Here is a 17698-nt window from a genome sequence, read left to right on the forward strand (position 1 = left end):
CAGTTTCTTTGATTTGCAAAAAACAGTCTCCTATTTAAGTTAAGACTGGATGGTATCCCGATATCTAGATAGGGAATTACTATCTAGAGTGTGGTTGAGAGTTCACCAGCTGTCTTAGTGCTACATGTTTCGGGCGGGTTGCCCTTCTTCAGGTATCGATATCACAGACATTTCCTTCTGTGAAGGCACTCAGCTAGAGTGAATATGCTTGTAGTTAACTTCCTCAGAAAAGTGTACAGGTCCTACATGATAACGCTTCTGCAAGAGTGTGGAGTTATGTTTTTCGTCTATGTTCAGAGACTTGCTTTGTTGTGTCCAAAGTGCCTACAAGACACTCCACCAAAGGACGATTCAACAGGTGCTTAGATACTGCGCTGGCTTCATTTGATGTTGCTATACCCGGGTTCACAGGTTCCATTTAATTTTTGCCATTTACTACAATATTGGCAGGATTAGGTATTCCAGCGTAGATCGGCAAAGGTGCTTAAGAGTTGAAGGTTGTCTGTAATGTAACAGATTCAAATGCCTATTGGCGCCATTGTTCGTAAGAAAGTTTTTGCTCCTGTGCTTTTATCGTCGAGTGTGCTCGATTTTCGCAATCGTCGCAAAGGCCATTTTGTGCCTTGGCCTTCTCTGGTCCACAATTGCCATATATGGAAAGCTCTTTCCCAGGCAAAGCCTCTTCTTTGCCGGGCAAGGGTCCGTCTGTGTGTGGCCGGATGCAGTGCTGGATATGTCTGAACCCAGTCCACATCCAAGCCAAAGTGTGTCTGTTGCTGGGGAGATGTGGTGGCTAAAAAAGCTGTCCATGATGCTCACACAACTGGTGTCCAAATCCTGGATAAAAGGAGGACTCCTGCAGTTCTTAACATTACCTTTAAAACAGTTATGCAAAACTAAGCAATGTGTTGTGTTAGGAGAATCCCCAAACAAGTGAATGTACGCATGTGTATAGTAGTACTTGAGTGACAATACATACCCATGGTTTTCACATTGCTTAGAGCAGGGGGATGCAACCTTTGGCTCTCCAGATGTTTTGGACAAACACTCCCAGCATAGCCAATGGTGAGGGGTCCTAAATAATTGTATAATTTTGTACTTCTGTCTAACTTGAATTATTGGGGTGGGGTGTGTGTCGTCTCCCACTTTACTACAACAGGGTGGCTGCTCTGAATCCACGCCCTGCCTCGATTCTGAAAATCAATCTCAACACAGCAACAGCAGGAGGTGACCTCGAGGAGCCGAGGCACAGAAGCAGCAAACCACTCTATTTCCTGGCCAGGAAGACTCCCCAGTTTAAGGCACTTTTGCCAGAAGGCCAGCGAGGCAGAACTTCAGACCAAGAAGATGTCCCACAGAAGAACAGGAAGTCCAGCCATCTAAGATTGATTTTGAGAATTTCTTACGCGCACCAATCAGAATAAACTGCATTCGGGCACAGATGTTAAAGGCATGGTCTAGTAAAAAATGTTATTTAAAAATAGATAGGCAACATAAAAAAAAAAATACTAGCATTCTCTTTTTTAAAACTTCCTATGTAAAATTTTGAGCTATTCAAGCTCAAAATTCGCAAAAACAAGCACATGGGCGCATCCATTTTGTGAAATGGAGGCCCTCCTGTGCTGGCTTTTGCGGCACTATTGAAGGAAAAGCCAGCCAGCTGTAGTAAACAAAAGCTACCGCTGGGTGGCTTTCCCTTCATTAGTGCTATACGCGGAGGACGGGGACCGGAGACCAGAGCAGGAAGGCTGCAGCTGAATCTCGGTAAGTGCTATTTTTTTTTTTTTTTAAATAAGCACTAGCTGCAGTTTTTTTTCAAAGTTTTCCGGGCTGGAGGAGCCCGGAAAACTTGGAAATAAAACTGCAGCTTTAAAAAACGTATTTATGTTTGCGGTCGCTTTTGAAGCGACCACAAACATAAATACAACGTTATTGTGTTGGAAAACACTGCAGTTTTTCTTTCCAAGTTTCTCAGGCTCCTCCGGCTCGGAGGAGCCTGAGAAACTCGGAAAGAAAAACCGCAGCGTTTTCCAACACAACCGCGTGTGATAGTTACCCTGGGACCAAAATAGTGTGCTTTAAAAAGCCATACGGGAAACAACGGACTGCCCACCAGACATTGGGTGCATTAAAGTCCCTCTGGCCACATAAGAAAAGCTAAAAAACCATGAAAGCCAGCACAATAGTTGGGAGACTGCGACAAGGGCAGAAACCTGGCCCTGTCATGTAGACATTCCTCTCAACCTTGGTTGGGTGGCGTACCAGAGCAAATGCCGGAGCCAGTCTTACCCCAGAGAAGTAAGAGGGCAGTTTACAGGGCCCAAGTACCTGCCCTCTTATGTCCCGGCATATTCGTTACTGGTACCACTGATAATCACTCGATGCATTTAAGGCATGACGCTGGCCTGTCCAATTTTGTTTGTAGATAACTACCAGTACCAGCATTCCTGGCAGAAAACCAACAGAGTACCCCAACAGAGCTGCCAGGGAAATGCCTCTCGCCATCTGAAAGCTAAAGAACTGCTATGTGATGCAGCACCGACCACCATTACAGACTGTTAGTGCAATACTCTCACCTGTAGACCCACCACATGTACTAGGCCACCACTGTCTAAGGCAGGCGATACGCTTGAGAGAAAGGGGTGGGGCTTAGCACCCTTTCTATGTTTTTGCCAGATCTCGACACCTCCTGGGAAGGGAATGCAGGGACCGACTGACACGGGGAACCAGTGAGGATGGAGGGAGAGAAGGAGGGGAAGATTGGGGGGGGGAGGGATAAAGAGCAGAGGCAGGAAACAGGAAGAGATGGATTGCAAAGGTGAGGTCAGGAGGTGAGAGAATGGGGAGAGTTGAGGTGATTTCTGAAAAGGGTGAGGTATTTGTTGGTGAGAGAATATGGTACCACAGTGTCTGTGCATGTGTGAATGTCAATTGCTACAGGAGAGTAGCAAGTGAGTGAAGAGGTGACTGAAGCAGGTGGGAGGGACTAGTAGTGGTTAGGAGGTGGGAATATTAGGAGAATTAGTAGTGTGGACAGGGGTGTAGTGAGAAGTACCGATAGGGGACCAGTAGTAGTCGTAGGAGGGAGAGGGGAAATTGGTTGTAGTGTAAGAGAATAGTAGTAGTAATAGTAGTGTCAGGGGGAGAGCAGTAGTAGAGAGGAGAGTATTAGTGTGGAGAAGGGTGAGTAGCAGCACTAGTGCAGAGAAGGGCAATTACAAGCAGTAGTGTGGCGAAAGGCAAGTAGAAGCAGTAGTGTGGAGATGAAGGAGTAGCAGTAGTGAGTAGGAGGGAGAGTAGCAGTAGAGAAAAGGGATACAGAAGGAAGTGGCAGGGTGAGTAAGGAGAGGCAGTGGGTGGCGTAGGAGGAGATATCCGAGTGTAGAAGAGAGATTAAGGGATAAAAGTATCATGGCGCAGAAGGACCAAAGAGAGTGAAGATCTCAATGCCAGGAAGACACAACACAAAGTCATTCCATTGGGGGAAATCATGGGAGTATAAGCCTCTAGATTGTTCCCTGAGGAAGCCTAGATAAAGTGTTTTCCTTTAGGCCATCACCAAAAAGGCACACAGCTTCTAGAAAATAGTGGTTACCGATCTCTAGTTCCTATCCAGGGTCTAGGCACACCTGTGTGGGGTTGGGACTGACACCTTCCTAGCATAGCGAGAAGGACGGCAATTATACCCCTTTGCTGAATTGAAAATAAACAGTTTCTGGAAGTCGGTATGGTCTTGAATCCATCTATGACAGGGATCCAGAAAGTTAGGGAGTCCGAACTCCAAAAGTGAAATTTTACCTTGACATCCATAATGTAATTTCAAGGTGGGGAAACACAAGTGTGGTCTCGGTCAACCACATTACATTGTGTGATTAAGTGGTCCCCAACCCAAGATTAGCATGGAGAACAGGAGTTGAAGTGAGCAGTGACATAGGATGACCTGGCTGGAATATTAAAGCATTATGGTTAGTTTAAGGTTTCAACATCATCACTAACCCAGTGTCAGTGTTGAGAGCAGTACAAAAGCGCAGTTAGCAAAGGTATTGGCTAGCAACAAACCTTTTCATCACGAACATCATCGGAGTCCGTAGAAGAGGGTTTTTCCATGGCAACAAGACACAGCATCTGTAATAGGTGATTTTGCATGACGTCTCTGGAAGAAGGAAATTAATTAATAAAAAGGGAGCACCCAGGCCTTAAAGGTCCTTGGTAGATAATCAACCCTTTTAATCACCTCGGCACCCTGTGAACTCCATGCCCCCCAGCATAAACCCATCACACACTCTTCTCTTTATTAAAAGGCATTCTACACCTCTCTCTCTCTCCCTTGAGACACAAGATTAAACACAGCTCTGTTAACTTCCCATCACTTTATCATAAATCTTTGCAGCAATTTAAAAGTAATTTTCTGCTAGGTTCGGACCAATACATAAATGTATTAGTCCGAACCTAGCAGAAAATTACTTTATTAGGCTACTTGCTTGTGAATGCTGGGCCAAGCAACGTGTTCCTCTTTACAAGACTGGCCAGAACAGTAATAGGTGTACTACAATTCAATGGAGTCGAAAATAAAATGATAGCAAACCAGAAATGTATAATTTTCAGAGACTAAATATAAATATGAAAGGTGCAGGGACTATCTGACATGGCACCAGGAAGGGAAGGCGGAGAGGCTGGCAAACAGTAAAGGTACAAGATGGAGACCAGTGGCAGAAAGCTCCAAAAGAAAGAGTTACTTACCGTCAGTGATGTTGAGGGTGTAGCATTTCCTTCCCAAACCAAACAGGCAACCTTAACTTTGATTGGGTTCATCTAGTGGTAGTTATGGTCAAGCAATCAGGGTAGATGACTACAGGGTAACAGTATCACTTTATAAGAAGGAATGTGGAGCATATATATGTTCCATGTCATAAAAAGGTAAGCAGGATGTTGATGCACAAGATAGGTACGCTATTCGGGTACAGAAAGTCTCTAGGAAATTTGGCACACTGATAAAACGTGTATGTGAGGAATTTCCAAAAGTGTAGAAGCCCTGGCTTTTTTTTATTAATACAATGTTGCAGGTAATCCCATCTCAGAAAGGGTTGCCTGCTAACCAGACCCACCTTAAATTAAGCTGCATGCCAAAAGCATAGTGACGCCTGTGCCCTGCTGCTACAGTGTCCTGATCCGGAGCACCTGCTCTCCAGTAGCACAAAGCAAGTTCAGAAGTCACAGGTGCCCTTTTGACCACTGCTGTGACGGACAAGCCAATGCAGTTCAGAGGTTGCATTTAAATCTGCACTTCTGATCCAAAAATACATAATTATGAGGGATTATAAACCTGTTGGCAGTTCATCTTTAAACATAAGGCATACCAGAGATTGGGGTATGGTGGCTGGTAATTCACGCAAGTATGAAAGCCACATCTGATTTGAATCATAAATAGGTGAACACTGGCCCCAGCTCTGCTATGGAATGGTTGTGTGCATTGTAGTCAGACAGCCTGCCTCTGCCAGTGTCAAGAGCCCCTGACTTCCTATTCAGGCCGGATAACCAGGACTGGAGACCATCTGGTGTCTCCACATTTACGAATGTCCGGTCTGGTCTCTGCAGTAGGCAATGAGATGGAATCACCCACTCCCCTGGCTAAGAAGAAAATACTTAGACCAAATGAGACAGTAACCCTTCCAACACCACAGATAATCCACTACGCCTGATTAATCTGGTGTCAGGACAGTGCCAACACTGGCAGGCGTTGTGACCAGAGATGACGTGGCGCAGAATGGTGGCTGGTTAGAGGCGCGAGGGGGGGAGGGGGAGCTGATGAATGGCAAGAGTGCCAATAAAAACTGAGAAATGCAGGCACAAAAAGAAAGCAAGCAGAGCAGGACACTGCAGATAACAACCAAGTTAATGTAGAAGGAAACCGAAAAGAATAAGGGCTTAGGACGGAACCAAAGGAGAAAGGAAACAGTCACCTCTAGGAACAGTATTGCAACGCATCATTCTGTGCAGCGCCAGTGATTTTACTCAAACCGGCGTGAGAATGAAGCCAGCATCCCAATCGCTGTTGTCACAGGCAATGGTCCAAACACAGCGGCAGATGTATGCAGAGAATCCAGCTGCTGGACCCCCTGCGAATGCCCAATGGCCTAACATGGTGACCCAATACCGGGATATTGGCGCGGAACACGCTCAACAAATGTGACCGACAATGACAGGGGGCAACACTGCCCAACTGCCTCCAGGGGTAGTGACACCATGCGCTGTACGGGTGCCGCAGCAGGTGAATGGCTGGACCAGCAGGACCGCAGACTGAAAGACGATGCTGTTTTTTTTTACTCTGTAAGGTCAGGTAACGCCTCCTGCAGCAGGACAGCCCCTCAGCAGGAGCTACCTTGGGAAACTGGAATCAAAGGACTCTCCAAACAAACTAGCTCACAACTGGTGTTACATACCAAATGGCCTTTGATGCTATGGGTCTCAGAAGGGAGCCAAGCTATTGTAGTTAGATCGAGCTCAGCACAGTTGGGGGGAAGGATTCCATCATCTTGTTTCTCTCTGTATCTCTGCTTTCAGTCTCCTCTACTTCAATTAGCTCAAAGCACTTTGGGTATGATGCAAGAAGACAAAGGCCACTTATCACAAGGAGGGTATGGTACCCAGAAACTGCTTGATTATGTTGAATTCTCTGTGGACGTTTGCCTATAAAAAGAGGGTTTCTCTAACCCCTTTGATTCTTTCCTGCACTGCAAGAAGAATTCATTTTTTGGGAGAGTTGACATTTCCACAGCCCTATGTAAGTGAGTGGAAACATTGAGTGTTCAAGGCAGACGCAAGCTCTGCTCCCCAACCACTCACAGGGCACACTGGGGGTGATCTGCAGCTGGAGCAAGAGCTGCCTCGCTGTCAGCTACACTGGTACTCTATCTTGTCCCCAAGCCCCTGTATTGGGACTAAAAAGCATCCCGAAAGCCATAACAGCCAGGATTCTAGTTTTTCCTCAGTCAAACCACGTTCAATACCCTTGGAACCAATGGGACCCACCAGTGCTGTTTTTGTAACTCTCTCGATATCTTCAAACCAGTTTGATGCCAGCTGCTTTGCCGCGAACCGGACGTTTGCTGCTGCTGAAAGACTTCGAACCACCATGTTGCAACCAAGCACCTCGAGTCAACAGCATCTTTGTTTTAAGCCTGTGATTGAACATCAAACCATCCCTGGTGGCCCCACCGATCTGCCTCATAATGCTGCGTTGAATCGCATAGCACCTCTTAGAAACAGATGCCTGCTCTCTGTATGGATCACTGCGAATCCTTTGTCCAAACCAGATTCAAACTACTCAAACTACGTTAAGAAGCCTGGTTCGACACTGAACCACCAAGAATGGATTAAGGTATTGTGGGAAGGCCCCAATGCCCCTTGTCCATTTATTGGCACCCTAAACACTGGCGCCAAGCCTCTTGTGCACCTTTTTCCACCAAGACGCACATCCTTTTTTCCTCCTTGTATCCAGAGTGCTTGCATCTTTACATTCTGCATTTTGCAGTGTTCCTTTAGAGTGGCAGGTTTTTCATAGTGTTTTTACTAATAAGCTGTACATGGGTTTGTATAGACCGTTGATTGGACTTTCCTTTATTTTGGATGGTTGTACTATTGCTGTGTGGGTTGCTACTGGATCACAGTCACAACCATGAGAGTATAGCGTTCCCTCAACCCATGTTACCACAAAAGGCAAAGGAGGGATCTGTCATGGCTGTGCCAGTTTTACCTTTATGATTGGGATCACTGTTGGTTTGAAGACGTGTGGGGGCCGAGTAGGCAGTTTAATTACTCCAGAGCAGTTTTGTCACAACGTGGCACTGTAAATCAGTTCAAGGGTGTTAAATAACAATATCAGGGTGGGACTGAGAAAAGTCTATGGGGAATTAGAAGTTGAACTACAAATAAATAAGGGTATACTCGACTCACGAGTACTCCAAGAAAAACAGGAGGGTGGCAAATTAGGGCACAGAAGGGTTTCCTGTCAATATGGGACACTAGCAACTCTCTAGAGCCTCTGATCTAAGGCAATCTCTGAGATATAAGACCTACCATGCTTCTTGACACAGTAGAAGGCATTATACAGCCAACTTGCTATTTGTACATTTTTCCAGGTAAAGAGTGTCTGCCTCACCTCTTTGGCTCTTAAAAGCTGTCTCGGGGATTTAGAACCAGCTTGCTTGAGGGCTATAGTACCTGGCTGACAAGGGTGGGGATATTGTGTGTCCAAATCATTCCTGAGGTGATATAGTGCCCGACAACTTCTTCAGGGATGTATTTACAACATCACTTCTTAAGGGTTATTAAGATTATGCCCAAAACAAAGGGATAGAATGCCTTCCTCACTTGGTATCAGCTTCAGGACTCGTGGTTCCTTAGCTTTGTCAGTGGTTGATGATCTTCAAGACTTAGTTCTTGCTGCTAGACCAGTGGGCATAGTTTCCAAAGTTATCCTCCCCACAATGGGTCTCATGAGAGCTATGTGACTTTCCAGTAGTGCCTTTTATAGGTCACATCTTCATACATCTCGTTTTGTGCCCGTCTTCATTTACCCCTTTAGATGGGCTCATCCACTTCCTGCCTGTATTCGTCTCACAGACTGAACCTTAGTGCAGTTCAAGAGTAAAGGATCCTGAGCCGCCATTTTTGAATCAGGTGTCAGTCCGACTCTCCCATTGTTGCTCCAGATCATGGCCTCCATAAAACGCAACTATCCTCCTTGTCATCCCCTGTCTCTCTGGAACTCTGCCTGCAAATTCCCAGCTTGCATAAAGGATCATGCGGTGCAAGGTCAGCACAAAGCCCCGAACTCTGGTGGTGTTCCTCTCCTGAAACAGGATAAGCTTTGCAACAGTCCTTGTTGGCATATAGGACTCTGCAGTTAGGGCTGGCTAGTTTCTTATTTGGAATCACAGGCCTGGCACTTGATTGGTTGACCTCATTGCTTTCCGACCATCCTTCCCAGGTTCAACTAGGCCCTTTTCCCTCTCCCATCACACGCTCCACCTGAGGTGTCCCTCAATGCTCGATTCTCTCGCCGTGGCTCTTACATCTACCTCGCCCCTCTGGCGGATCTGATCATATTCTCCTCACTCCCGGGGTTATGCAGACGACAGCTCTCCTTCAAGCTTCCCTCTACTGCCTCCTCTTCCATCCCTGACTGTCTGACTGATATTCAGGCATGGTGTGCTGCCAGTAAGACTGTGATCCTTCTCATTAGGACCCCTGTTCCCTCCTTCCCTTCTACCCTCTGGCTGACCTCTATGGGAACCCCCCCCCCCATCCTCTGGTGAGGCAAAATAACTAGGTGTCATCTTACTCCTCGCTCTCTCCTCTCCTCACATACATTGAGGACCTTGCCAAGAAGGCCCACTATTAACTGCACCTCCTGAGAAATATTCTCTGTTGCCTCACCTTCCCCCAGAAACTCAATGTCCTCATTACAAGCCTGGCAGTTTCGAAATAAGGGTGCCAGTAGCAATGTACCAGCACCCTTTCCGGACCACCAGACTACAGCAATGCTAGTAGGGGCCACAGATCCCCCGGCAGGTCTGACCTGCTGGGAATTCTGGACCCTACCAGCATGGTCTTCTCAGAAGTACCGGCACCGTTGACAACGGTATTGGTGCTTCGAGTCCCCATTCCTGTGGTGTCCTACAGGACTCCACAGGAATGGAGATTTACAGTTTCTGCCGCCTGACATCCCGGACCTCCACGACTTGTAATGTCAGTGTGGCACAGGGATATCAGGCAGCGGAAACTGTTAAGAGGTCGGCGGCAACCCGCCTGTAGCATCAACGGGTTACAGCCGACCTCATAATGTCGCCAGAGCTCTAGGCCTCTCTAGGCTGGACTACTGCAACAGCCTCTTACTCAATCTTCCCTTATACTCCCTTCGCCCCCTTCAACTATAGGACTGAGACTTATCTTTGGCCTCAAGCCCCTGGACCGTATCGCTTCAGCCCTAAAATCTCTGTACGGGCTCCTGGTGGATCAAAATCAAGACCCTCTGCATCATCCACAAGGCTCTGAGGCCTGGGACCCTGCTACATCCAACTCTCTCCCGAAATACCTCCCTACTAGAGTGTGAGAAACCTGAAGGTGTCGCACTTGCTAGTCCTGGGGATCTGTCATCCAGGTGGCCAGGCCACAGCCATCGCCATTGGATCCAGTTCTGGGGGTGGACCAGTGCAGGAGGAGGGGTGGGGACCTCGGGGAGTGGGAGTGGGACACTGACTGATGAGACGCAGTACCCACTTCCTTACGACACCTTTTCCCCTTCCTGCCCAGCAGGGTATTTAGAAACTCTACCCCCTTTCCCCTTTTTCGACACAAACACTTTCTCATTACGTGAGCGAAAACGGACTGACACCAGAGCAGTTTACCGGACATGTCCCAACACAAGGGTCAGACAGTCAGGCACACCCGACTACCCTTTCCCTTCCTCACACGGACAAAAGGTGGAGCATGAGAGCACACTACGAGCAAGGCCGACCTCACAACTAGTCAGATATTCCAGGACATCAGTTTAAGAGGAGAAAGGCAGCTAGAACCGAAATGACAAGGAGAGATGGGACCTTGCCCTTTCCCACCCAGACCCAGAAGCATCCGTAAACGGAATCATAAGACCAGGAATAACAGCCAGCGTTGGTGTAACAGATGTCAACGGTGCACAGAGCCCTCCTAAACTGATATCCAAAGCAGGGAGAGACGCTTGCTACTGTGGTATCGTCCTTCACTCCAGAGACAAGAAACGCCAAGTGGTTCATCACAGTCGGTGAGTCGGAGGGAGAACCGATAGTAAAGAGAACTATGCTAAGTGAAGGTTGCAAGTGGCAACATAAAATGAATTAAAGAACAAAGTCTGTGTGTGTTACAGAACTGTTAAAACCGCAGTGAAAGACCAGCTGCAGAGTAGTCCGGCGCCATGTGTGCACTCAATTGAATGACTCTGCTTGGTCCCCTTTTTTTGTTAAAACTTCAAGTACCAGAGGGCCATAGGAGAGCCTGTCGGAAGAGGTCAAAGTGGTCATACAAAGGTCGAGTAAAACCCCTTGTACAGTCGAAAGTCTTTGACCCACAAATTTAAAAGAAAGCCTGACTGGGGGCTAAAAAAAAAAAAAAAAAAAAAAAAAAAAAAAAAAAAAAAAAAAAAAAAAAATCGAACTTGAGTAAAGTGAAAAAGCCAAGGCAAATGTGAACCCGGCAGAGGGCTACCTGCAAGTCTGGGTGGACAACCATAACCCCGTGAACACTGTTGGCAAGAGTGAACCCGGTTGAGGGAAGCTGCAGTGAAAGATTGTTTAAAAAGACATTGAGACTTGTGAATACAACAGGTGAAATCTTTTGAGTAAAAAGCAATAGTGAACCCGACGGAGGGAGGCTAACATTCAAGAAGAGTCAGAGCCCGGAAGTTGGGGGCCAGGGGTGAAAAGTCATCACCCAACGTACATACAGAAAGGAACTTTTATTTTGGTATTTTGAACACATCAGGCACTCGGAGGCAAGAGACTGAGTAGAGACTTGACCACTGCAGAACCGGATATCGCAGAGAATTATAGTCTTGTGCTGGAAATGCCCAGCTGCTGCTGTGCTCAAGGGGCCTGCCTTATCCTGTGCTAAAAACGTGGGGAAGTGAGACCTCGCTATATCATCCTGACTTAAGTTTTGTGAACACTCTTTTCTTATGAAAATGATCCAACTCTATTTTGTAGCACAGCAGTAAGGATTGGCAATCTTTTTTGTACAGGCCCTTTTTATTTGACTAGACTCCACTGGGACTATTATTGTCGGATGGTCGTAGCTTGCTCCCATCTTAGATTTAGGTTTAGATTAGGCGTTTAGCTCACCCATTCTTCCAGTTTAATAAACACCCTTGAACTGTGATCACTGGAGTCTGTCTTACTTTGATGCCAGGCCTTTCTCACAGAGCCCTTCAGTCTTCTAGCTCCAACTCTCTGCAGATCAGACGCTTCCCTAAGTAGAGAGTCGGGGGGTAGATCTCTCTCCTGTGGAGGAGCCTGCCTCTGGAATGGTCTCCCTGCCCCTCATGCTTGAGCCAGATCTCCTTAAATACCAGGAGATCCTCAAGACCCTCCTCTCCTCTTCCTTCTCTCTCCCCCTCCCCTGCTAACACCCCAGCTCCGGCGCAGTTACTGGCTGCCTGGTTCCCTCTGAGTTCTACAGGGCACCAGCCCCCCCCCTTCCAGAGCCCCCCCCTCTCCTCGCACTTTGCATGGGGACCCTCACCACAGGCAACCCATGCAATTCCCTGGCACTTGCCCTCCTGGCCTTCCCTCAGCACTCACCTAGCGCCTATTCCCCTCCCCTCCTCCTACTCTGTCCCTTCACTTGCACTCGCTCCTCTTTACCCTGCACTTCCTTTCCCACCCTAGCACATGAGTGGCACTTTTCCACCAACCCCCCCTCTCCCTCATACTTCTCGTTACTGCACTTGCACAATCCGAATGTCACAAGGCCTAGTAGGACCGTTTATCTTAATCCCTTGCGCCTCCCCCCTTTTTTGTCTTGTGGAGCTTTGAAACACCATTTGTTATATAGGCACCTTACAAATATCCAATAAATAAAATAGGTCCAGAAGGGCACATTACGCAGCAAGAAGGGAAACAGTAACACCATAGAAGCATTGATATCCTTCAAAAACAGTGCAATACGCAGGCTTGAAAATACATAGGGAAGACAGTCTCTAAATATCCAGTGTTTGGTGAAAAACTTCAGGGATCCTAGCGGTGTCAAACTGGATATTAAATTATGCCTCCTATTCTAACGATTGTATGTATATTGGCCTACGCCAAGTTGCTTAAAACTGTACGCGAATAACTCTACGACAAGGTCTTGACCTTAGAAATTGATGTAAGCCGCCATCTTGAATCAAGCCGCCATTTTAGTTTCTCTTGCTGTGTAAAAGTCACCCTGTACATCAAAATGGCGGACAATGCCATTCCGAACAGAATCTGGTCGTCATGACCTCCATACAGCTAATGTATAATTTGCCTACAGGCCACTTGTTAGGGTCGTGAACTGAGACCTTGTCCTTCTGTTGACCACTGATCTATGCATACACTGATGAATATATTAAAAGTTGACCCGGCAGAGACCCTAGACCAGTAATACATTCATGGAATGGATAACCCGCGAAGGGGTTGGACAAAAGTCTGGAGAAATGTATAAAAGCCCGATTGTCCCAATGTATAGTCTCTCACTGAATACATCGAACCCCGTTGAAGTTCGTTGTGTTGTACTGAGGGCCGATAGCTATCCGATCTGTCATTGACTGTCACTGCTTGAGCTTAAAATAAAGTACTTTGTATGTTCCTTTGTAACCAGTGTTTGGGGTGTTTCCTTTGGGTTTCCCCGGCCTCATTATTTTTCTGTTTTCACAGCGGGGCACTAGACAAATTCCACATTACAGGAAAGCACCTTCCTGTATCACTTGTAGGAGTCTAAAGTTGAAGAATGTGCCCCAAAGGAAACAGGACAAAGTCTTCAGGCTGAACTGCAGTGACAGTAAAAATCCAGTTAAGTCCCAGTTCCTTCTCACAGTTACAAAGAATGCAGCCGGCTCAAGGAAGAAGAGATCCAGTAGAGAGATTTTGGCCCAGGAGCAGGGAAACAGCAGGATTCACCTTCCAATGTTAATCAATGATGAAAAGCAGTTAAAAGGACTGCAGAACTAGACTACCATAGGGATCCCTGCAGGTCACATTAAATAATCACCAGAGATAAGTACTTATGGTGTTGGTTCTAGGAAAGAAGAAGAATTCTGCAAGTAAAGGTGTAGTAATACAGGGTGAACTGAAGGGTCCGGTCCCTATGACTTGCACCCTGAGTCAAAGACAACCCTAAACGGCCTGAAAGAAGAAAATCGTCCTTCACAGGAGTGAGACCCACTAAGTGGAATGAAGGTGGCTCCAGGAGGACGGAGGTACTTGCGCACGGCAGACAAAGATGGCTCTGCAGGCAAATGTGGATGGCACACAAGCAAAAGGGGCCTCTGCAGTAGAATGGGGATGGTGGCAAAATACATCCCAGAGGAGATTTAGCAGGCTTCCAACACCCTTCCAGGCGGCACTTTCTAAAACAAAGGCAGTACACACTGGCAGCAAAATGACATAAGCAGTGATACAATGGCCCAGAAAGCGGGCACAGGAAGGCCTGGCCCAAGTAAAAGGAGGACAAGCAACAGGACAATGAAGAGGGCACCCATCACTCAAAAATGAAAATAGGAGCACAGGCAAGAGAAACCAGTCCCACCTTTTTGGCCAGACTGTCAAAAAATGGGTCTACAATCGTTTTTGATGCAAAACTCCTCCAGCAGGTATGCAGATATGCTCACATTCCAAAATTCCAGCAGCGCAGAGTATAGGAACAGCGCTTTGCTCTATGTGCCTTCACTCACAGGGGCTCGCTTCTGCCAATCCACCAGTCCCATTAAGGGATTTAAAACAAAGGTTTTGAGGGCGGGCCAATTAGGTTGGAACCAAACACCCAGGATCACCCTACAGGAAATGGCGATGAATCTGACAGTGTCATTACTCCTTTCCCGGCGATGACCTCTCCCCATGTGGCCAGGGAACAGCAACCACTCCTGATCCTGACCCTGGGGGCGGCTATATGAGGGAGGATCACATGAGGGGGAGACAGCCTCCAGGAGAATATCATGGCGCCATCGGATGAGACATGGTATTCCCGTTCTTCCTTTGAGGATACCCCATCCCTTCCCAATACCTTAATGGCATACTGTTGCACCTCCCCATATCCATCTAAGAAGGATGCTGAAAACCTAATGAGAGCTGTATGCAAGTCGTCAAAATCGGACTTGCCCTCTGCAATTAAAGAAAATATCTTCTCAGTCTCTGCTAACAAGTCATCCACAGCTGACCTGCTTGTAAATAACCATTACTCACTTTACTTGTAAAACAAAAAAAGCATGTACTTCTATTCCCATAACTACCAGAAAACAGCAACAGGGAAGATGCAGAGAGTACTGCAGATCGACACGTGGGCAGAACCACAGGCCGCACTCTAGTTGTGAGCGCATACTGGTGACTGGTAGATTTAAACAAGTGAAGCAGCTGACTGGGGCACGCAGCTGGAGAGAGCTGCTTCTCTCGGAACGTGCTGAGACCATGAAGCGAACCAACTTGGGAAGCAGAGACAGGGAAGCTGACAGCGAGAAGAAACACACTGCAGAAACACTAGAAGCCAACCTCAGGGCTCCGGGGCGGACGCAGGTGTTTGGAGGCAGCCTTTGCTTTAATGGACCTTGAAGACATGAAGCAGACGAGCCCAGCAGAGACTGAAGAGAAACCAAGAAATGGATGCGGCAACAGAAGAGGAAACACCTAACAACCACTGCCAGCTTACCGAAGGAGTAGGAGAGTATGCCAGCAAGAGCCGGTGAGTTCAACGGAGAGGAGCGGGAATGCCAGGGCATATTGGCATGCATGCCAAAACCAAATAAGCATTGATGAAGAAGCATACGAGAGAATATTTCTTTGGAATAAAGAATGGGAGAGAAACACAAGTCTTTCAAGTTTGTGAGTGTATGTAATACACATGTAAAATAAGTCCTGGCAGGATAACATAACAGACAGATGTAATAACAAGAAGAGCAATAGACTATACAGTTTGGAGGGGTGTGAGGAGCCCACAATAAAAAAGCCCTGACAGGCAAGTATACCAGGCAGGTCAAAGTTGTAAGAATGATATCGATATGTAAAAGCCCTGGACAGAAAGTATACCAGGCAGTTGCAAGTGCCTACATCTAAGAAAGCCCTGGCAGGAGCATATACCAGGCAGTTGCAAGTGTGTGCATCTAAGAAAGCCCTGACAGGAGAGTATACCAGGCAGTTGCAAGTGTGTGTATTGAAGAAAGCCCTGGTAGAGAAGTACACCAGCCAAGGACAATTTGAAAATTGTATAGGAAGTACATCACTTAGAGGTATGTGGAGGAGTGGGGGCATGCAGACTTCAGGGGGCATGGACACAGGTGGTTGTTTTGCCCAAATGTCTTAAATAGAAGGGGATGGAAAAACATCTCACTACACTAGCCCAAACTACCATCTGGGAAATGTATACGTACTTCGCTGTTTTCCTACTGCATTTCTCCAACTATGTGTAAACAGTCAATCGTACTCCCTAGGTGCTTCAAGGCAATGTTCCCCAAAGTGCCAAAGGGGACAATCCGCTTCCCTTTGTCGCTCCTGGTTCTCCTAAACTGTTGTACTTCCAAGGGGGACAATCCTCTTCCCCAGGTCTTTCCTGTGATATCTTGAACGTTGCCCAATACGGTGGCTGCACTAGTATTTTCCTCGGTCCTGTTTGAACCTGTTAGTTGCACAGATGTCCCCTCTAGTTACAGTTAAGTGCGTCACAGCCTTGTTATACATAAACCGTTATACACGTTATATATCCATTTGCTTTTTTCTGAGTTATTATACCGGGGGGAGGGAGGGACGGAGGGGGGCATTGCCCCCGCTTGTCCCCCCCCCGCACGGACTATGGGTTTCACAGTCACTGCCCTGAGGAAGATTAGGGCACGGATGATCCATTAACTGATCTCCACCAAGGGTATTTGGGTGTATTTGTTTCTAATGGGGTATAGGTGGTTGGACGGTCAATCGGTTACTTCTGCTTCTTGGGTGTCCAGCCTTTAGTTGGGGCGTGTTCTAATCATATCCTCGTTGAACAAGTTACTCTTACCTGGTAACATTCTTTCGATAGGATGGTCCGACGACGTATTCCATATCTATGACATTAATCACCACAGCTATGCTGTTTCGGAAAATCTTTCGGCGTCTGAGTCCTGCGTCAATGATGTCGATACGCCGTTCTCGAGGACCTCCTCCGATGGCCGACATCACCAGATGTTATAAGTAGGACGCACGTAGTAGTTTTTTCCCCCAGAACGTGTGGCACCAATCTTCTGCCAGTATGACCACTGACCACAGAAAGCCTCGCGGAAACATAAGCTACAATCGCATAAGAATTCTGTAGCGGGGTAGGCAGGGAGGGAGCGAGCGATATGGAATACGTCGTCGGACCATCCCATCGAAAGAACGTTACCAGGTAAGAGAGTAACTTGTTCTTCGAGGGGATTGGGTCCTCCAACGTATTCCATATCTATGACAGACTCCCAAATCAGTACCAACGTAAGGAGGTGGGAAAAGAATTTAGAACATACAAATTTAGAATGCCCAATCAAATTGCAGAGTAAAGGACCGCCTTGCCAAAGGCCAGATCCTGCCCCCGGATAGAATTGAGGGCGTAGTGACGTACAAAAGTATGGACCGAAGCCCAGGTGGCTGCATCACAGATGTTGAATAGGAACACCCCTCTGCAGGGCAGTAGAGGCAGCCAGACCCCCTGGTAGAATGGGCCCATAAGCCTACCGGAGGGTCCTTACCCGTCGAGCGGTAACATTCGGCAATTGCCAAGATGATCCATTGAGACAAACTCTGCTTAGCAACAGCTTTCCCAAACGCCTTCCAGCGTAACCAATAAAGAATTGATCGTCCACTCTGACCCGGGACATGCGTGAAATGTAGAAGCTTAAAGCTCTCCTAGGATCTAGCCTATGGAGCCTCTCCTCTTCCTTACCAGGATGTGGAGGATGATAAAATGCCGGAAGAATGACCTTCTGGCTTAAATG

The 17698-nt window shown here is 47.2% G+C and overlaps 1 protein-coding gene across 2 annotated transcripts in view; it reads right to left on the reverse strand.

Annotated features, from left to right (window-relative positions):
• G6PD (glucose-6-phosphate dehydrogenase) overlaps nt 1-17698 on the reverse strand; it is a 440636-nt gene that overhangs the window by 129393 nt on the left and 293545 nt on the right. For both annotated transcript variants that reach the window (XM_069645233.1, XM_069645234.1), the window contains exon 8: nt 4060-4153. In XM_069645233.1, coding sequence (XP_069501334.1) covers nt 4060-4153 — 94 coding nt within the window. The remainder of the gene's footprint in view (nt 1-4059; nt 4154-17698) is intronic.

This window comes from Ambystoma mexicanum, chromosome 2p (assembly GCF_040938575.1).
Source record: "Ambystoma mexicanum isolate Mex_15411 chromosome 2p, UKY_AmexF1_1, whole genome shotgun sequence".
Classification (NCBI taxonomy): domain Eukaryota; kingdom Metazoa; phylum Chordata; class Amphibia; order Caudata; family Ambystomatidae; genus Ambystoma; species Ambystoma mexicanum.